We start from the raw sequence: 21,738 nt of genomic DNA, 5'->3' as shown, positions 1-21,738 counted from the left end.
CCAGGTACTCAAGTCCCCAAGACCAGGAAGCAGAGGACAAGCCATCGTGTAACAGCTGAGGCCGAGACCACGGCCCCAGACGGGCAGGAACACAGACCCGTGCCGGCCTCGGTCACACTGCACCGGGACGACAGGGAAGGAAGAACGTTCAGACACCTGGAAACTACTGTTCTTAACATGAAACTTCCAGGTGTGAACTCTGGTGTGTTCTCCATGGTGTAGCCTGAAATGATGGTGTATCTGCCACTCGTGCTGACGGCAGAAGAACCAAATCTTAACGTTTTGCCGTGAAATGACAACGATGGTTTCACGAACATCCTTAGTTTCTGGAGTGGATGCAAATCAACAGGAAATCGACACCCGAATGGAGGATGCAGCACGGGGCGCGTTCGATTCACAAAGAAACGTGATGTCTTAAAAGGAACATATTCAATCTCTGAATCAAAAAATGCAAACTAAAACAATGAATTTAAAACCTCACCCATCAAATGGGGCGAGTTTGTGGGTTTTTAAATTAGCAAACTTGGTGCTAAAAACGGGCGGTTAAAATGGGCTCCGACAACCTGATGGGAGTAGATACGACTCAGCACGCCCGCCCCAGGAAGTCACCTGAGGACGCCTCAGGCACGGCGCACACGTGTGTGAGCGTCCACCCGCAATTACACTGCCAGGAACCCGTCCTGGGCTATCATTGTGGATTTGTGCAAACGTGAGAAGACTGAACTGGAAGCCACCAGAATCCCCACGGCTGGGGCCTGGGCACAGGGGACACAACAGAGGGGCTCTGCCGAGTTAACCCAGCCCCACCCCTTCAGGACCCTCCAAAGACCCGCGTGTCAGGCCACCACTCGGCTGTGTTCGCTTCCAAACGCCCCCTTGTGCCGCTTATATTTGTTATTAAACGCGTGGAAAAAACTGCAAACAATCTAGGTCGCATTCAGCACCTTTAAACGTCCTCTACGTCCTCCCTCCATCCTGCAGAAATCAAAGCTGGGCCTTACGGGCTATGGTTTATGCAAGAAACGTGAATCGCTGGACCCATTCGCCAAGAAAGGGCCTTCGCTCTACAGCCAGGGGGCCGGGAGGGCAAGCATATGTGTTTGAATTTTACAAGATGAGTTTAGGAATGTATCATTTTTTATTATTTCCCATTTTAGGTCACTTTTTCAGTAAGTGACCACCTACGATTCCCCAACGTGTCAAATAAACGCACAGCTGCTAAAGATGACACAGGAGAAGAGAAAGCCTGACTGGGGGAAACAGCGACAGCACACGGACGTGGACGGGGTAGACGTGGGACGCACAGAACGTTCACACATGGGTAAAACCTTTGTTACGTACAACTAAGTGAAGATCCAACAGGAAGAACCTACAAACCCCCAACAATCCCCCTCAGATGCCGGCTGGCAGATGGCTTCTTTCTCTTGTTTTCGTTTTCCTGGAGCTTTTCCAACTCTGGCACAACTAACAATGCATTTACGATCACGAGAAACATTCCTTGAACTTTTTCAGTAATTCACACTTGTTCCTTGCGGAACTTCTGCTAAAAGGAAAACCCAAGGTTTGTGACCAAAAAGCCTGCTGGTGCGACGTCAACCAGCAAAGACAAACTCACGGCTGCCACAGAGAACCCCTGGGGTGGCGAGTCCTCTGCGGGATGGGCCAGGAAGGGCCGGCAAGTCTGTCACCTGTGACTGGGCAGGGAGGCAGAGCGGCATGGCCGGCCCACGGCCTGGTCCACAGGCAGAATCCCACCCTGGGTATCATCCAGCAAGCGCTCCGTGTCCCTCTGGGCCCTCGGTGACACGAAGTCATCTGTCGGGACACCGGGGTACAGGTGTCAGGAGGTGCTGCGTTTCAGGGCCCAAGGGAGGCCCAGGGGTTTCACTCTGTCAAACCAGAATCCCCTTAAAATCTGGATCCTGTGAAAACAGGACCTTGATGGACAGAGTCCTGAGCTCAAACAACAGAGGCTGGGCTTCCCTTGTGGCGCAGTGGCTGGGAGTCCGCCTGCCGATGCAGGGGACACGGGTTCGTGCCCCGGTCTGGGAGGATCCCACATGCCGCGGAGCGGCTGGGCCCGTGAGCCGTGGCCGCTGAGCCTGCGCGTCCGGAGCCTGTGCTCCGCAACGGGAGAGGCCACGACAGTGAGAGGCCCGCGTACCCAAAAAACAAAAACAGAAACAAAACAAACAAAAAAAAAACAACAGAGGCTGAGAGAAATAAGTCCAACTTCACCCCGGACCCTCGAAATCCGTGCAGCACGTCTGCTCCGGGCCCAGATAGTGCCAGGACTCTTGAGCCACCACCGCCGGCTCCCGTCCAGGCCCGCACAGCATAGACAGACTCCGTACCGGCCGTGCCCGTCTGAGCAGAGGGGCCGGGTTGAGTCCCACCTCCACTTGGGCCAACGCGATGCCACACTGCAGAGGTCTGGCCCTCACGCCACGAGTGACCCAGGGCTGTGGCCCATCCCCGCTCCCCCCGAGGCCTAGACCCCCTCAACAAACAGCACAGAGCTACAGGAGGAGAAGCCAGGGCTGGCGTCCGAGCAAGAACCACGCTGTTCTACGCTGAAGAAAAACGAGGCTTGCTCAACGCCAAAGAGAAGGGCTTCCAGCAAGGGACTGTGTGCGGAAAACGTCCCGAGGGGTCACAATGCACGTCAGGCCGGGTGCCAAGCCCCAGGTCCACAGCACACCCCAGGGTGACTTGCTCACCGAGGAGCAGGGCTAAGAAAGCATCCTGGCTGTACCAGGAGACAGACAGCATTTCCCACCAGGTGCGACGCAGCCGCGGGGTCCAGGGCGGCACTGCTGGTCCTGCCACAGCGTCCTGCTCTTCACACGGCCTCAGAGTTTCTCCAACTTCATTCCGGGGAGAAAAAAGGTGATTCCGAAACCGGAAAAGCCCGTCGACAAACAAGCACAGCAGTGTTGGCTTCACCGCTTTCGCCGGAGCGGGCTGAGCTCTCTCGCTCGTGCCTCAAGCGGGAAGAGAAGCGCCGTCAGCGCCCGGCGGGCCCTCACCTCACGGCCTGAGAGACACGGCCGGTCCCGCCAGCCCAGGTCCCCTTCCGCGGCCCGAATCTCATCACCGAGGCCCAGGCCTGGGAAACAGCATTCAGGACGTGTGTTTCTAGACAAGCTCATTAAACCAGGCCTTGTTACGCATCCCTCACAGGCTTAGATTCCACGCGTGTTTCTTCGGTCTCCTGCCCTCAATAACACAATCCAGGGGTTTTTCCATAAACTCACGGAAAGCAAAGTGCAACCACAGAGCAGCTCCACGGTGAGGCCCCCGAGCCCTGACGGCAACTCACAGGCCCTCCCGGGACTGCTGGGGCTGAACCGCGGCTCACCTGCCCTCTGCCCCCAACCTGAAGCAGGGAGGGGAGGGTCCCAGGAACATCCCCGCAAACGCAGGCCTGAGATTTCACGAATCGACTACCCCCCACCTGCTCTTTTCAAACCTTTGTGACGCTGGAGGAGGACTGGTCCTCCCAGTGGGGACGCCAGCCCCGTGTCCTCCTTCCGAGGGTCACTCCGACGGCCGGGGGCGGGGGCTAGTCACGGGCTCTCTCCCTGCGGCCCCTCCAGTCCAGTTCTAGAACAACTACAGCCACTACACAGGCCCTTTATCTTAAACCCACAGTCTTCCAAAGGCCAATGGCACCAAAGCACTCATCAGGGCCACAGACCTGAAGGGGAGGCAGCCCAGGCAGGGACACGCGTGCACCACACATTTAGCACGCGCACACGCTCAGCACACACACACAGCACACACACACACACACACGCTCAGGAAACACACACGCTCAGGAAACACACACAGACACACATGCACGTCAGACGCCATCCACTCTACGTCACACAACTGCAATTTTTAGTACAATGAGACATCTCTGACGGTGACAGTTTTCACATTTCCTTCCACGCCTACATTCACCGCAGGAGCGTCCTGGGCACTGGAAACCCTCCCATCAGGATCTGTCATGGGACCAGAGGCACAGAATAAAACCCACAGATACCCAGATTCATAAATCAATAACCAATGAACTGCATCTCCACTCAGCAGGGTGACAAGTCCCCGTGGGGGAGGGAGCAGGCAGCCCCAGGACGGCGCCGCCAACAGCGTCGCCACCACCTTCGACCCGCGCGCCTCTGACCCGCGGGCCTCGTCACAGGAAATCGTGGCAACACCGCCACGTGCACATTAAGGACAGTCCCTGAGCTCTGGTGGGAGTCCCACACTCGAGGGCCGAGGGTCCCGGGAGCAAAGAAGGGGCCAGGGAAGTTAAGCACGGCGCGGAGACCCACTTTCCAAAGGGAACGGTGGCGGTGAACCGCCGAGCCACCAGGCTTCTTTCCACGTATTGCCGGAAAATGGTCAAACACGGGAACGACAGCGTTTTGTCCAGACGCCTTTTAGAAAAACACACGAAGACCTCACCTCTTCGTGCACTAGGCACAGAAGCCCCACGGCGGGCAGGCAGCTCGGCCTCAGGCGCCACCGGCCTGTGCCCTCGCCCTCCCCACCCCCACCCTCCGGGGTTCAGGGGGAACGCGCCGCTTGCTCCCGACTCTGCCCCACCCTCACCGCCGGCGTCACTGTCACGGCTCCGGCAAACCCCAAACCCCGAGCGAGGCCGGCAGCGCGCAGGGGTCCTCGGCCCGGTGGGGCAGGACCCTGGGCCCGACGCACCTACGACGGGGTGGAGAGAAGCTCCAGGTGCCCAGGAGACTGGCCCACCCGCAGGGGGACAGCCCACGCTGCCCCGTCCCAGCCCCCTCCAGCCCCAACAGTCCCCCACGGAGCCCCCAGAGCTCTGTCGAGCTGGAGTCCCAGCCCACCACCCCTTCAACTCAAGGGGCTTTGATCTTACACGAGAGACCACACTGAGGCCCCACTGCTTAAGTTACCGCTGGCTGCCAGGGTCGGCTTCCCAGGCTCAAACGTCACACCCTCCTTAAGACTCAGGCAGCGGGACACGGGCCAAGCCCCGACCCGGCCGTGGCCTCCAGCCCGCCGACCCCCAGCCCCAGCGAGACCTGGTTCCAGCACACGTGACGGCCCCCAGCTCGGCACAGGCAAGGCCACTTCACCTGCATCTCCTCAGGCCGGTGTCACCATGGCACCGACCTCCACGGCCGGTGTCACCTACTCACGTGGCAACGGGTGGTCCTGCATCACTCCACCCAGCCGCCGGGCTGCCCGCGCTCTGCGGGGCTGTGTCTCCAGAAGGGACCATCGGGAGAGGCCGCTAAGCAGTCCTCCTCCTGCAGCCGGGCCCGGGGCCGCGACCGTCCGTCTTTACTTCCCCCAGAAGCCCCGGAGGCGGAAGACGGCTCTCCTCCGGGGGTTCACACAGGAGGGCAAGAAACTCGGCCCCCAAACACCAGCCCTGGCACCGCAGCGCCCTTACTGCGCGCCTGCTGCCCGGCCCGCGTCCTTGGGGCGAACGTAGCAGAGAAGCAGGCACGGCCTTTGACCGACAGAGATGATAAACTCATACCCACAGACACCACACAGGGGCACCCGAGTCCACACACGCTGGCGGGAGGACTTCACACCTGTTACGTGGTCCCACAGACACAGACACATTTCATGCCTCCAGCTGTGTCTCGGGCTGTACTTCCGTACAATTAATGAGTGAATAAGTCCACGGCCTCTTTTCCCCAATGTTCACAGAACAGCACATTCTGAGAAACACTGACGAACAGAGCTGGGGTTTCAGTTAACTATTACCAAGGGTAGTACAGGGCTACACGGCCCATAAAATATATTTGGGGGCCTAAAAGCCTATTTCTTGCAAAATGTGAAGAAAAATTACTCACTACGTTCTACAGGTTCATAACAAATATAAAGCTGACGTAGAATTGTTTACCACATTTTGTTCATCACCGAATTTCACTCTTTCTGAGAAAAAGAGTTGCCAAAAGCAGTGCTTAGCGCTTTATGGATCGAAGCTGAACTAACTTCCCACGAGGTACACAAAGCAGGTGCTCAGGACGCAGCCCAGGGCCGGGCCCAGCCCTCATGCACTCAGGGTGTCCTCCCACGGAGGCATGATTGATTTACAAGTTAACCGTCGGCAAAGACCCAGAGATTGGGCTGCGACTGAGCCTCCTAACGGAGCTTACCGCCCGGTGCTCAGGCCTGCAAAGCCCAGGCAGAGGCCAGCGCACGGCTCCACACAAGCTGTGGGTTTCTCCTATTCTTTTCACCTTTGCCTTGTTTCATGTGCTTTTAAAAGCCTGAAAATCAACTCTTCTGTGGTTTATGCGTGGTCATTCTGAAACAAAGTGGGAACCTATCAAGAACATAGCACTAGGCAAACGTCTGTCCAGCAGGAAGCAAACATACTTACATCTTTTGCCATGTTACCAGATCCGTGAAATCGATGCTATAAATGTTCACCCTCCAGAGAAGAAAAATGGTTTTTCTGGTAAGAAGAAGGAAAAACGAGGAATGAGTAAGGATGAAACAAGAAGTAACACCAACGTTCCCCCAGCACCACCGCTGTCCCCACTGCCCCTCCGGGTAGCAGGTGCCTTCCTTTCCAAACCCTCACACCCCATCCCCAGAGCGCGCGCAGCCCAGAAATGCCCCCTACCTTGGTGACTTTAAAGTCATCCCAGGCAGGGAAGCCCGTCAGCCACCAGGATGCCCGCCCAGCCTCCCTGACGCGCACAAAGACCCCGCGCGGATAAGCCTGGCACCGCGGCCCCGCGCACACGCGCTCCCCACGGGCGCTCCCGGCCCACCCGCGACCACCGGCCGACCGGTAACTCTGACAGGTGGGCTTCCGGGGTCCCGGCCTCCGGCCTGTCACTAGGCCGCGGCCGCCACCCGCGAGCGCCCCCCGCGCGCCGGAACCGGCAGTCGGCGGGCAGGTGGGCCCGGCGCCGCCCGGACCCCGCGCCCCAGACCCCGCGCGCTCGGACCCGCCCCGCTCCGACCCCCGCCGGGTGCGGACGCGGACGCGCGCGCCGCTCCGCCTGGAGGCCGCCCGCAGGCCCCGCCCGGGACCCCGGCCCGCGACCCCGCTGGGCCGGTCACCTGGGCGCCCACGCGGCGGCCCTCGGCGCGCGGGGACCGGGTCGGCGCACGCGGCGCGGGGGCGGGGGGCGGCGGGGTCCGCGGGCGCTCAGCGCGCGCGCCCCTCCGGGACCCCGGCCCGCCGCACCTGGCGGGCGGTCGGCGCGCGGACACCGGGCGCGCACACGCGGGCGGGCGGGCTGAGGGCGGCGGTCCCGGCGGCGCTCGGCCGGGGTCCCTGCCCTGCCGAGGCGCCGGGGCGCGGGGCTCACCCTGCGAGCGTCGGGCGGCGTGACGTGCGCGGCGCGGTGACGTGGGCGGCGGCCCGGCTCCCGCAGCGCGCCTGCGCGCCTTTTCGCGCCTTCGGCTCCCTCCTCCTCCTCCTCCCCCCTCCCCTCCCCCTCCTCCCCTCCCCCTCCCGCCCGGAGGCCCGCGCTCGAGCTCCGAGAGGATGGGCTGCGCTTGCGCGTGCCCGCGTGTGTGTGTGCGCGCGCCGACCGGGGACGGAGAGGAGGGCCTGGCCCAGGACGCGGCGGTGCGCGCGCGGGGGAGCTGGGCCGGGGATGTGTGCACGTGTGCGCACACGGGGGATGGGAGCCGGGGGTGCACGGGCGAGTGTGCGCACATGGGGGACAGGGACCAGGGTGCAAGTGCGTGTGTGTGCACTCGGGGGACAGGGGCCTGGTGTGTGTGGATGTGTGTGCACCCGGGGGACAGGGGTTGGGGGTGTGTATGCATGTGTAGGCACACGGGGAACAGGGGCAAGGTGTGCAGGTCAGTGTGTATGCACACAGGGGCCAAGCGATGGGTGTGCACGTGCGTGTGTGCACAGCCAGGGGCAAGGTATACATGCGAACACGGAGGACAGGGGTCGAGTGTGTGTGTGTGTGTGCGTGCACGTGCGGATGTGCTGACTTGGAGGAGCGGGGTTCCCGTGTGTGTGCAGCGTGTATGTGTGCTCGCGGAGGAGAAAAGCAGGCTGGGTTTGTGCCCGTGGTTGTGTATGGGCGGGTGCATGTGTACGTGCACAGGAAGGAGAGGAGGCCAGGCGTGTGCCTGTGCAGGTGCACGGAGAAGACTAGGTGTGTGCGCGCGCTGCGTGGAGGGCCCTGTCCACAGGGTGCTCTCCTGCTCCTGCCCTGCCGGTGGCCTCCACGCCCACGCCCGGCCTCTGGCCAGATTCCGTGTCCTCGGGGCAGAAGGGTGCGGGTTTGCTCCTTATCGCCGGGTGGACTGGACCTAGCGGATACCGAGCCCTGGACACTTGTCCCTGCTGTAGCCCACCACCGGCAGGGCCAGGGCATGGGGCCGGCTGCCGGAGACCCAGCAGAGGGTGGGCGGGGCCTGGGAGCCAGTGCAAATGTCAGCGCCTCGTCAGAGGACTGGAGGGTGGATAGAAGGCCCCTTCCCTGCACCTAGGGTGTCGCTGCCCCCACCCAGGACTGGTAGCGTTTCACGATTAACCACCGTTATGCTGATTATGCCCACACCAGCTGGCAAAGCCACTCCAGTCTTTTTTTTTTTTTATCTATATGATTGCACGGGGTCTTGGTTGCGGCTGGGCTCCTTAGTTGGGGCACGTGAACTCAGTTGCGGCATGTGTGTGGGATCTAGTTCCCTGACCAGGGATCGAACCCCGGCCCCCTGCATTGGGAGCACTGAGTCCTATCCCCTGTGCCACCAGGGAAGTCCCACCGCTCCAGTCTTGAACTGTTAATGCCCTACTTAGCGTTGGTTTCTTGAAGAGCAGAAATCTTCCCATTCTTTCTGATTAGTGCACTGCTCTTAGAGAAACAGGGATGGAGAGGAGAAGGGGGGAATAAAAGGCTTCAGAGGGACAGTCCTGCTTTCCTGCAGGCAGAGCACCTCGCTTCCCTGTGGTGAAATGTACACAGTTCCCCAATGGTCAGCAGGGCCCCATGGTGTTGGAACCTACAGCCCTCCGTTCTGTTCCTCAAGTGGTCACGTGTTACTAGCCCCACAGTTCTTTCCCAGGAATTCTTTCTTGTTTACTATATTGGAATCTTCACCCACAGATAGCAGGTGGAAGCCCACTCCCAGCCCTTGGACCCAAGTGCACAGGCAGCAAGCCTCTTGGTGAGGGCTGGGGGCTCAGAGTGAGAAAGAAACGCTGGACCAGAGTTCGACTCTTAGACCTCTCCCTACAGAGTCAAGATTCCAGTAATTCAACCACATTGACACAGATAACTAGCTCTCATATTCAAAATAATTTCTGCACAGAAGTCACTAGTGAAACATTCTGAACTCGCAGGAGCTACCACAGCACTGAGGCTGCTGAGGCTGGTTTGCGTGGAACCTCCCTGCCTCTGTAGTCAGGTGCCCCACAGAGCCCCTGTGCCTGTGTTAAAAGGTAACAGAATACAATTTGGGCTTGAGCATCCAAAGGCGTTTTGCCACTGCCTCACCTTAAAACCCCTAGGCTGGCAGAACAGTAACCTTGGTGTGTGATGAGCCGCACGCCCGTGTCCATCTGATCGCTCCACGTCCAGTCTGCGTCGGGGGGTGTACAGAAGCACAGCCCGTAGTGCCGCTTCCGTTCAGTGCTGATTCGCTCCTCCTCCCAGGGGCTGTATCACTGCTGTGTCGTCCAGGACACCACAGGAAAATGGTGCTGTTCTGTGTTTTATTAGAAGGAAGTGACCAGTCCTTCCCAGGAAAACGGCTCACCTCTCACAAGCTTCCTCTTTCTTTGGGCACCTGCTCTGTTGAGTCTCAGAGTGTGATATAAAGCCTTCCCCCACCCCCATTAAACTCTCCTTTAAAGAGAAAGTTTTCTAATCCCTTGAAAATCTGAATTCTAAATCTGTTTGTTAGATATCCAGTTTGTCTTCGTTTCCCTTCTCAGTGACTGGCCTTTTCTCCAGCAGTTTTCTGTTTTCCACCTTCTTGGGTAACCATGGCAATGGTGACATCAAGAGGTGGGAAGACAGGGAGGGGGGCAGGGGCTCGTGGGACTTACGGGCAGGGTTCTGCATATGGACAAGTGACATTTTCTTTGGCCAAATATCAGTAACGGCATCTTTAGAAAATTTTTTTCTACTTATTTGTGTGTAACATGAAATGGAAGTGAATTGGGTGACTTGTTTGCAAACCTCAGGAAAAATCCGCTGGTCCTCTCCCCACGGAGGTCACCACTTCTGAGCCCCACCCACCGCCCAGACACACGAAGACGTCTGTGTTTCTCCCTTCCTTACATCACGACTCCTTTTGAAAATTCCTGGTCAAAGCCAAGTCCCCGTCTGGGAAGAAGGGTCAGTCCTCGGCCTTCCAGCATTACTATGTCCTTAGCACCTTAAACACCTGCACAACCACTTACAGGCTGAAGCCATGGTCCTTCGAAGAGCTCCCCTCGGAGCTGACAAATTTTAGAAGATCACGGCATCCAACGTGACTCAAATTTACTCAAGCCCCTTTCATTCCTTTGCCCCTTGATTCCGCAATTCACCCCAGTGCTCCTTCCGGGTGACTCGGTGTTGCTCCGTCTAAGGTGACATCCAGGTTGTTTTCCACGGAATCCGACAATGTAAGGATGGAGGCCCACCTCTCCTATGTCATTTCCTCCCTCGACAGAATCCATCACCATCAGCCAGGAGGAAAAGCACTGGAGCCCACAGCACAGTTTTAGGAAACTTCACTTTGTGTAGAACCAGAAGCCTTTGGTCCTTTCCCCACTGCTGTCCACTTAGCTTGCTGATTCAGAGAAGGGCCCTACAGCCCAACCTGCTAGATGGAGCTGAGATGAAGGGAAGTCAAGTGACCCTGGACGAGTAATCGCAGCCTCTCCAATGCTGAGATTCCTTTAGCTGAGAAATAAGTAGATGAGAATGTGGTTCTTTGACAAGAAGACAAGCCGCAATTTCAAAAGCTTTACCTGTCCTACACTCCTCACTCACCTAACAGTTCTGAGGCCGGAACATGTGCTAGGTAGTTTCTGAGTGCCGACACTGCGCAGATTAGTAAGACACGATCAGAAATTCCCTGGCGGCCCAGTGATTAGGATTCCGTGCTTCCGTTGCGGGCGGGGGGCGGGGAAGAGTTCGATCGCTGGTTGGGGAACTAAGATCTCTCAAGCTGCATGGCACGGCCAAAAAAGAAAGAAAGAAGATACAGGATTGCTGAGAGTCAAACGGGAGAGACAGACTGCCACAAATCAAATACAACGTTCGGGGGCAAGGCTCTCTTCATGACTGGAAACTGGAACTGTGGAAGCCCAGAGCCAGAAACGATTGTGTCCCCTGCAGCAGTCAGGGAGGGCTTCACAACAAAGGTGGCACTGAGACGGGCTATGACCAGCTGAGGTGTGCGTGTGCAAGCGTGCGTGTGCACACATGGGAGTATGTGTGTGTTCCTGCACATGCAGAAAAGGACACATCTTGGGAAATGCCTGTAGCTGCTTGCTTACATCTGTGTCTCAGGCAGGGCAGCTACAACCAAACACGACATACGGGTGGCTTATAAACAACAGAAATTATTTCTCATGGTTACGGAGGCCGGAAGTCCAGAATCAGGGTGCCAGCCTGTGCCGTTCTGGTGGGACCCTCTTTCTGGCTCACAGACGGCTGCCTCGTTTTACCCTCACAGGGCAGACAAGGTGAGCTGGCTCCCTGGCCTCTTCTAACACGGGCTCTAATCCCATTTGTAGGGCTCTGCCCCATGACCTACTTACCCCCTAAAGACCCCCACCTCCAAACACCGCCTGTAGCAGAAGAAAAATAAGTTCCCCTCTATGCTAAGTTCTAGGCTGTGGCCCTTAGACAGATCAACAAGAGAAAAGCCGAAGGTGAACGTGTGTACCTCGTGTGTACAGGGGAGCACCTAGCAGAAGATGAGTAACTCCCAGAGTGGCTTAGAACTCAGGCTTAAAGACCACGTCCAGCTAAAGACAAAAGAAAGAAGGGTACGCGGGAGGTGACAGGGAAACACAGAAGACAAGTAAGGTGCCTGTGCAGGTTACACCCCAGTCCCCTTCACTGAATCGCATTTCTCCTGACTTCCTCACCCACGTCCTCCTGGGACAGACAGAGTTCCTTTACGCATGTAGCTTTCCCAGGTGAAAGGGTAAGCCTCTGCCCTGTTCCCAGAGCTTCTCCCGAAGGAGTGGCATGTCCTTTCACCTTTCACACCTCACTGGGGCTGCAAACATTCAGACCGTAACAGTCCTACTGGCGTAGCTGGGGCCACACCTGGCTGTAAGTGATGCTAGAAATGCAGTCATCATTCTGGGTCCTTTACCTGCCAAGCATTTCGAGCTCTATAAAAAAAAAGGGGGCAGAGAGTGGGCGTTAGGAGACAATTATCAGTTTGTTCTGAACGATGAAGAGAGATTTGTGTTTCAGAGAGGTAAGGCACGTGGTGGGCAGAGGAGAGGTTGCAGAGCACAGCTCTGGGGACTGACCGAGAAGGGCCACAGAGTCAGGGGTCACTTGAGGTCTGGACTCAGAAACAACAAGAAGGGCCGAGGAAGCTGGGCGCCCACGGACGCCCACCCAGCAGCACCGGTGCACAGATGGGGCCGCGGAGGCTGGAAGGGCTTTGGAGGCACCCAGCCAGAGCTCCTGATCCAGAGTCAGAACTGTGCACAGGTGCCTCGGCCTGGGTGGGCCTCCTCTACTCTCCAGCTCCTGGTGGCAGTGCCCCTCGGGCTCCCAGGGTGGGATGTGGCACCCGCCTCCTGCCAATGTTAATGAGGGCACATTTCCTCACTATAGGGAGTTGCTTCAGACACCAACAGCCTCCAAAACGCAAGTGTTTGCTACCAAGAGCTGCACTGGTGGACGCTGAGGGAAGGGGTAGGGGCAGCCCCTGGCCCAAATTCACAGGCGCCAGGCGAGGACCGGGAAGGCGGATGTGGGCAGGCTGGGCAGCTGGACAGACGGGATGGGTCAGGGAGGTCGGGGCAAGCACTCCTGACGGTCGAGTTGCAGAGGAACACGACAGTGAGACACGGACAGACGTTCAGGGCACAAGACCAGCACCCGGACACGCTCGGGTTGAAAACGTGCCCGCGCCGTGGGCGGCGTGCAGGGGCTGGGGTGCTCTGGGAGCTCAGTCCCCAGAGGAAGACAGAGGACACACTCCCAGGAAAGAAGACCTGCTGGTCCTGCCCCATCCCCACCTGGTCCCTGGAGGGCTCTTCCCACCCCTCCCCACCCCGACCTGTCGCCCTGCAGTCACTGGACCTTCTTCCTGGCCACGCTGGCTGGTGGCTGCAACCCCCTCTGTCCATGGCTCCTGCAGGGCCCCTCAGCTGTGCCTCTTCCACGGTCCCAGGCCAGGTGAGTAACCTCCCGGTACCCACCACCTCCTACTGCAGTCAGTACCACCACCCACACCTCTGTGCACCTGCCCTGGCCCCTCACTACAGACAACGGAAAGTAGATCATGACACTTCCTGCTTAAAATTCTTCAGTGGACTGCCCCTGCTTCTGAGCTGGTGAGAAACTAGGGGCGCCTGAGTAAACAGACTCCGAGTGCGACGTATTCTTTAATGCACTGCTATCTCACAAAGTGGAGGCGACGTCTCCAAGGCCCCCACTCTGGTGAATGTTCCACGTGCACTTGAGAAAAATGTGTATTCTGCTCTTGTTGGGGGGGTGTTCTACGTATGTCAGTCGGGTGGCAGTGCTCTATAGCGCCGTGCTAGTCCGCTGCTTCCGCGCTGACCTTCTTTCTGGATGTTCTATCCACTATCGAAAGTGGGGTGTTATAATCTCCTGTATTATGGTATGCTGCCTATTCCTCCAATTCTGTCAGTGTTTGCTTCATACATTTAGAAGCTCTGATGTTTAGCATATGTACATTTATAACTGTTATATCTTCTTGGCGAATTTACCCTTTTATCATCGTGACAAGTGACGAGAGACATTATATTATCATTATTATAATCATATAATGTTCTTCGTCTCTTGTAACAATTTTCTACTTAAAATCTATTTTGTGTGATATTAGTACAGCTACCCCTTCTCTCTTTTGGTTACAAATTGCAGGTAAAATCTTCCATCCTTTCACTTTCAACCTGTGTGTCCTTAGGTTGAGAGTCAGTCTTTTGTAGACAGCATATAGTTGTATTCTACTTTTTATCCATCTGCCAATCTATGTATTGTGATATGGGAATTTAATTCATATTAATACATATTTATACATTATTTTTTCAGTAACATATTTATAATATTTATGCATTTGCCATTTAAGTCATGTAGGAAAAATAAAAAGTGGAGTTGAGAATCAAAAATACAACAATATTGGCTTTTACATTAGCCTGTGTATTTACCCTTCACGTAGGTCTTCACTTCTTCCTATGGCCTCTGGTTATTGTCTAGTGTCCTTACATTTCAACCTGAAAGACTCCCTATAGCATCTTTTGTAGAATGGGTCCAGTGGAAATGAACTCCCACTGCTTTTGTCTACCTGGGAATAGCTTACTTTCTCCCTTATTTTTGAAGCACAGTTTTGCTGGATATAGAATTCTTGATTGGCAGGTTATTTTTTTTTTCTTTCAGTACTTCAAATACGTTATTCTACTGCCTTCTGACTTCCATGGCTTCTAATGAGAAACTGGCTATTAATCTTACTGAGAGTCCCTCGTAAGTGATAAGTCACATCTCATCGCTTTCAAGATTCTCAGTCTTTGTCTTTCGAGTTTGATTGTAATGGGTTTCAGTGTGGCTCTCTTTGACTTTTCCCTACTTTGAGTCCATTGAGCTTCCTGGATTTGTAGATTCATATTTTTCATCAACTTATACACCATGACCAAGGGGAATTTACTCCAGGAATGCAAAGATAGTTCAACGTAAGAAAATCAATCGATGTCATGTATCACATTAATAGAACAATATATACACACACACAAGTATATCTGTTAGGTACTTGCATGCTCTGACCTGTACACTGGACTCCAGTCTGTGCTTTCTCTACTGAGGTCCATGGTGTGTAGAGGCGTTCTCCGGTCGTGCCTTAGCTGTTTGCCTACATATCCACGCAGACTATCCCAGACGGTTATGTTAAAGCTGATGGCATATCAGTGCCCTCAACGAGGTAAAAGCTTCTCTCTTCCGTGTGGGAGTCTGGCCAGACTGCTAAGGGCTGGTATGATGCTACATGGTCACACCTTCCCCTCTGATCTAAGTGCTCATCACTCCTGGGGATCCTGCCGCAGCTAGTCTTCGTTCTGTGGTTGTGGTTGTTGTCTTATTGAATACCACGATGTTAGTTCCAGGTGCACAACACAGTGGCTTGGTATTTGTATGCATTATGAATTGATCACCACTGTAAGTCTAGTTACAACCTGTCACCAAAGGTATTACATAGTTACGGACTATATTCCCCACACTGTACATTTCATCCCCGTGACTCACTTATTTTATAATGGGAAGTTTGCTCCTCTTAATTTCCATCACCTATTTCACTCATTCCCTCACGCTCCTCCCCTCTGGCAACCTGTTTGTTCCCTGTATTTATGACTCTGTTTCAGTTTTGTCATGTTTGTTCATTTTTAAAGTCCACATATAAGTAAAACCATACAGTATTTGTCTTTCTCTGACATATTTCACTCAGCATACCCTCTAGTTCCATCTGTGTTCTCACTAATGGCCAAGATTTCATTCTTTTTATGGCTGAGTATTATTCCATTGTATATAAAAATAACACATCTTCTTTATCCATTCATCTATTGATGGGCACTTAGGGTGCTTCCACATCTTGACTACTGTAAATAATGCTGCAATGAACATATGGGTGCATGTATTTTTTTGAATTAGTGTTTTGTTTTCTTTGGTTACATACCAAGAGTAGAATTGCTGGGTCATATGGTAGTTCTCTTTTTAATTTTTTGAGGAATCTCCATACTCTTTTCCATAGTGGCTACACCAATTTACACTCCCACCAACAGTGCACAAGGCTTCCCTTTTCTCCACATCCTCACCAACGTTTGTTATTTGTAGTCTTTTTCACAACAGCCATTCTGACAGGTGTGAGATGCTACCTCATTTGTGGTTTTGATTTGCATTTCCCTGATGGTTAGTGATGTTGACCAGCAGTGCCTGCTGGCCATCTGTATGTCTTCCTGGGAAAAATGTCTATGCAGGTACTCTGCCCACTTTTTAATCTGTTTTATTCCTTTTTTTTTTTTTGATGTTGAGTTGTATGAGTTCTTTGTATATTTTGGAATTAACCCTTTATTGGATACATTGTTTGCAAATATCTTTTCCCATTCAGTAGGTTACCTTTTCATTTTGTTGATCGTTTCCTTAACTTTCATGTAATCCCATTTGTTTATTTTTCTTTTGTTTCCTTTGCATTGAGACAGAACAAAAAATTATTGCTGAGACCAATGGCAGAGTGTACTGCTTACGTTTTCTTCTAAGAGTTTGATGGTTTCAGGTCTTACATTTAAGTCTTTAGTCCATTTTGAGCTTACTTTTGTATATGGTGTAAGAAAATGTTCTAATTTCATTCTTTTGCATGTAGCTCTCCAGTTTTCCCAAAAACCACTTATTGAAGGGGCTGTCTTTTCCCCCTTGCATAATATATTCTTTCCTCCTTTGTCACAGATGAATTGACCAAGTAAGTATGGGTTTATTTCTGGGTTCTGTTCTGTTCCACTGATCTATGTGTCTGTTTTTGTGCCAGTACCATACTGTTTATTGCAGCTTTGTAGTATAGTTTGAAATCAGGGAGCATGACACCTCCAGCTTCGTTCTTCCTTTTCAAGATTGCTTTGGCTATTTGGAGTCTTTATGTTTCCACAAGTTTTAGAATCATTTGTTCTAGTTCTGTAAAAAAAAAAAAAAATGCCGTTGGTATTTTGATAGGGATTGCATTTAATCTGTACATTAACTTGGGTAGAATGATTATTTTAATAGTAATTCTTCCAATCTATGGGCATGGAATATCTATTTGTGTGTTGTCTTCAATTTCTTTCATCAATGTCTTATAGTTTTTCAAGTACAGGTCTTTTATTTCCTTAGATTAATTCCTAGGTATGTTATTCTTTTTTTGATGTAATTGTAAATAGGATTGTTTTCTTAATTTCTCTTTCTGGTAGTTCACTGTTAATGTACAGAAATGCAACAGATTTCTGTATATTAATTTTGTATCTTTCCATTTTAGTGAATTTGTGTATTAGTTCCAATAGGCTTTTGGTGGAATCTTTAGGATTTTCTACATATAGTATCATGTCATTTGCAAACAGTGAGAGCTTTCCTTCTTCCTTTCCAATTTGGATGCCTTTTATTTCTTTTCCTTGTCTGATTGCTGTGGCTAGTACTTCCAATAATACATTGAATAAAAATGACAAAAGTGGGCATCTTGTTCCTGATCTTAGTAGAAATGCTTCCAGCTTTCACCGTTGAGTATAATATTAGCTATGGGCTTGTCATATATGGTGTTTGTTCTGTTGAGGTATGCTCAATCTATACCCGCTTTGTTGAGAGTTTTTATCATAAATGGATATTGAATTTTGTCGAAAGCTTCTTCTACATCTATTGAGATGATCATGTTTTGTGGTTTTTTTATTCTTCAATTTGTTAATGTGGTGTATCACATTAATTGATTTAGATATTGAACCATCCTTGCACCCCTGGGATAAATCCCACTTGATCATGGTGTATGATCCTCTTAATGTGTTGTTGAATTCATTTGCAAATATTTTGTCCAGGATTTTGCAAATTCATTTGCAAATATTTTGTACGGGATTTTGCATCTATGCTCATCTGTGATATTGGCCTGTAATTTTCTTTTTTTGGAATATTGTTGTCTGGTTTTGGTATCAGGGTGATGCTGGCCTCACAGAATAAGTTTGGAAGTGTTCCTCTCTCTCCAATATTTTGGAATAGTTTCAGAAGAATATGTGTTCTTCTTTAAATGTTTGTTAGAATTCACCCATGAGGTCATCTGGTCCTGGATTTTGTTTCCTGTGGGCTTTCTGATTACTGATTCAATTTCATTACTGGTCATCTGTCTTTTCATATTTTCTGCTTCTTCCTGATTCAGTCTTGGGAGAGTGTACGTTTCTAAGAATCTATCCATTTCTTCTAGGTTGTCCTTTTTATTGGTGCATCATCATTTATAGTCATCTCTTACAATCTTTTGTATTTCTGTGGTGTTGGTTGTAACTTCTCCTTTTCCATTTCTGATTTTATTTGGGCCTCCTCTCTTTTCTTCATCTTTTCTTCTCTCTTTCTGCTCTTTTACTTTCCTTCTACTAGCTCTGGGGTTTGTTTGCTCTTTTTTCTTGTTCCTTTAGGTGTAAGGTTAGATTGTTTATTTGAGATTGTTCTTGTTTCCAGAGGTGGGCTTGTATCACTTTAAACTTCCCTCTTAGAACTGCATTTGCGGCATCTCATAGATTTTTGGATCATTGTGTTTCCACTTTCATTTGTCTTCAGGTTTTTTTTTTTAATTTCCTTTTTGATTTCTCCAGTGACCCACTGGTTTTTTAGTAGCACATTGTTTAGTGTCCATGTGTTTGTGTTTTTGCAGTTTTTATTCTCATGGTTGCTTTCTAGTCGCATACTGTTGTGGTTGGAAAAGACGCTTGATATGATTTCAATTTTCTTAAATTTTGGCAGACTTGTTTTGTGGCCTAGCATGTGATCTAAATTGGAGAATGTCTTGATTATCTGCAAAACTTCATTTCTCCTTCAAATCTGAATAACAGCCTTACTAAGTAGAGTATTCTGAGTTGTACGTTTTTTCCTTTCATCACTTTAAATGTATCATGCCACTTCCTTCTGGCCTGAAGAGTTTCTGCTGGGCCACACACAGGCCCAGAGGAAATGGTGATGGGTCAATGCTGGTATCTGGGAGGCAGGTAGCCTGCAGCCCCAGGTGCGGGGGTTAGAAGGGCTCTGAGCCTTCTGCGAGTCTGCACGGTGAGGGGAGAGAGAGGACAGGGGTTGAGAGAGGGCTCTGTGAGTTCACCATGGGGGCAGACTGGAGCAAGTTTACAGATGATAAGGACAAAGAGAGGTGAGGGTGAAGACACCGGTGAGTAAAAGGTGACGAGGCCAATCCTGGGGCTGGAGCAGAGTGGGCCTGGTGGGGTAAGCCCCCATGGCTTTGGGGAGTCCTGATGGTCTAGACCTCTCCAAGGAGCAGGGCTTTTCTAACAGCATTTCCTCTTGTCACAAAGTGTGCATCTTTATTAATTACTTCAGTCCCACAGAGTGATATTAGTTCCACATTTCAGGGAAAGCTTTATGTCAGCAGATCAGATAGGTTTCATTCAACAAAATTTAAGAGGTCCCAGCTCTGCTGTGGGTGCTGGAGACACAAGAGAAAACAGAACAACGCCGGAGGGAGAGGCACACAGACAGACACGGTGCAGGGTTACAGGCAAGGCAGGAGGGCCTTGGTGCCTCAGCTAACACCTCCCACTCCGCCCAAGGATCCGGAGGGAATGGCACCATGTGGAATGATTTAAAAATCAATAAAACCAATGCTAGTTTCTAAAAATAAGCACGTTTACATCATTTCTCCATTGATTTACTTCAGACTAGATACAATTTACTTCACCTTAACGTGTTTTAGTTAGTATTACTGCAACCCATAATTTACATCTGCGATCTGTAATCACACCTAACATCTCTGTCCCTCTACACCAAGTGTTCTGGACAAATCATTGGGCTCTTAAAGGCAGTATTTATAGGAAAACTCAACTTAGGTACCCCTTAGGGAAATGTGTGTAAGGGTCAGATCTTCAGCTGTGTGGTTTTCTAAGATGGGGCACACTTTGGCCGCAGCTGTGGCTGTCTTGCCAGAGCTGGGAGACAAGGAGGCTGTTGTAATTGCTGACGCCCCTGTGAGCATGTGAGACTGGATAATATATGGAATGCAAAAAAAAAAAAAATCATCAAAAGTAAAAAAAAAAAAAAGGGCACATAATCACCAACACACTTTTAGAATTCAAAGTCAGAACTCAGCCTATACAAATAGCTCTGCATTCATTTAGTCTCTATAAAAGTGAGGTAATAGGTGAGACACCTTAATTTTCTTTTTCTTTTGTTTTTTTTGGCCACACCATGCTGCAAGCGGGATCTTAGTTCCCTGACCAGGAATCGAACCTCCACCACCTGCAGGGGAAGCATGGAGTCTTAACCACTGGACCGCCAGGGAAGCTCCCGCCCACCTTTTTTTTGCATCTTAATTTTAAAATCTGACAAAGATTAGTTCAACATAAAAATCTAATTAAAAAAACAGGTTTTCAATAAATTTCAATTAATTATACTGATCATAAATGATTTTTATTAAGGAATGCATAGTCTTGTGATTCAAAACCAAATATTTTAAAAGAATGATTTACCTGATAAAAACTGACATGAAAGTATTGTTTAAAATTGTAATAAAAAGCAAAAGACATTTAGAAGAACTTGTCTCATTCTAGAAAACACAGACTTTAAGGATTAAAAGTAACTTTCCAAACACATTGTGAGAATTAAAAGCTCACGTCACAGAAACGTTTAATAACAAACATCGACCAACAGTTTACAAGTTGTACAATAAATAAAAAAGCCTCCTAGTTTTTTTCCTTACCAAAAAAACATGAACTGATGAAATAACAATAGAAAGTTGACATTAATTTCTGAAGAAAAGGCACATCCAGGCAAAGGAGTCAAGGCGATTTGTAAAACACAGAGTTACACGTACACGGTGCATAATCACTGCACGCAGAGGCGGGCTCCGGGAGACTCTGAGGTCCGGGAATGCGGTGCCAGCTCCAGCCGGTCGCCTGGCCGCGGTCCTCAGAGGCTGGACCTTCTCTCCGGCCGCGGCGCACACCTGGCGACGGCCGCTCGCCAAAGCAGCGGGGCCAGGAGGAGGCTGAGCGTGGTCACACTCAGGATGAGGAGGTACACCTGCCGGGGGCGGGGCGTCAGCGCGGCCGGGGGCGTGTCTCCACATCACGGTGTGCGAGCCTCTGGTGCCCGGCCTGGACGAGGGCGCACCCTTCCCCAAGAGGCCCCGGGGACTGGGGCGCCCCCCCCCACCCCAGCCCTACTCCCCCTAACAACCCCGCTCCGCCAGCCGGGCAGAGACTCACCTCCCGAGAGATGATACGTGCTCTGCGCGCACGGCTCCCCAGGACCAGAGAGAACTCGCTGACCTGGGCCAGCCCCGCGGCCACGATCCACTTTACGTACTGGCTGGTCTTGGGCAGCAGCAGAGACAGGACCAGGGCTGCCAGGGCGAACTGGCAGAGCGGCAGGTCACACTCTGCCAGGCCGGGCCCGGAGCACCGCCCGCAGGAAGCAGGGCGGGTCCGGGGGTGGGGGGGAGGCCGCCCCAGCACCACGTGGGAGGACGCACGGAGACACCCCGGGGAAAACCAAGGCCCTCCCGCCAAGCGAGTATCGTGCAGCGTTCAGAATGGAAACTTTGTTTTCAACGCAACGTGAAGAAAGCGCGGAGGAAAGCAGCCTACGGCGGGCAGTGCCGTTCAGCCGCCATCGGGGCACCGCCCCTTCTCATCCGCAAAGCCAGCGGCCACTACCCAGGCCACGCCCACTCCCAGAATCCCACGGTGACATGGGCACCTCAACAATTTGTAGTCACAGAGATCAGACAAGTGGAAAGTGGCAAAATAGTTCTCAGTGGCCGTTAAAATGTACGTTTGCGTCACCAGAGCCGGCTTTGCGGTTCTTTAGACTCACTTAGAAGTCAAATTACAGAGCAAGGGTG

The 21,738-nt window shown here is 52.0% G+C and overlaps 2 protein-coding genes across 3 annotated transcripts in view; both read right to left on the bottom strand.

The window, feature by feature from the left end:
- The window catches only part of TFDP1 (transcription factor Dp-1), a 30,178-nt gene extending 22,813 nt beyond the window's left edge, over positions 1 to 7,365 (bottom strand). The window contains exons 1-2 of the mRNA XM_065895895.1: positions 7,314 to 7,365; positions 6,371 to 6,445 (exon numbers count right to left, since the gene is read on the bottom strand). Coding sequence (XP_065751967.1) covers positions 6,371 to 6,382 — 12 coding nt within the window. The 5' untranslated portion in view covers positions 6,383 to 6,445; positions 7,314 to 7,365. The remainder of the gene's footprint in view (positions 1 to 6,370; positions 6,446 to 7,313) is intronic.
- Positions 7,366 to 20,801: 13,436 nt separating this feature from the next.
- Positions 20,802 to 21,738, bottom strand: part of TMCO3 (transmembrane and coiled-coil domains 3) — a 29,193-nt gene continuing 28,256 nt past the window's right edge. For both annotated transcript variants that reach the window (XM_065895867.1, XM_065895868.1), the window contains 2 exons: positions 21,101 to 21,250; positions 20,802 to 20,915 (listed from right to left, as the gene is read on the bottom strand). In XM_065895867.1, coding sequence (XP_065751939.1) covers positions 20,802 to 20,915; positions 21,101 to 21,250 — 264 coding nt within the window. The remainder of the gene's footprint in view (positions 20,916 to 21,100; positions 21,251 to 21,738) is intronic.

Source organism: Phocoena phocoena, chromosome 18 (genome assembly GCF_963924675.1).
Source record: "Phocoena phocoena chromosome 18, mPhoPho1.1, whole genome shotgun sequence".
Taxonomy (NCBI): domain Eukaryota; kingdom Metazoa; phylum Chordata; class Mammalia; order Artiodactyla; family Phocoenidae; genus Phocoena; species Phocoena phocoena.
This window is presented reverse-complemented; position numbering and strand designations above follow the sequence as displayed.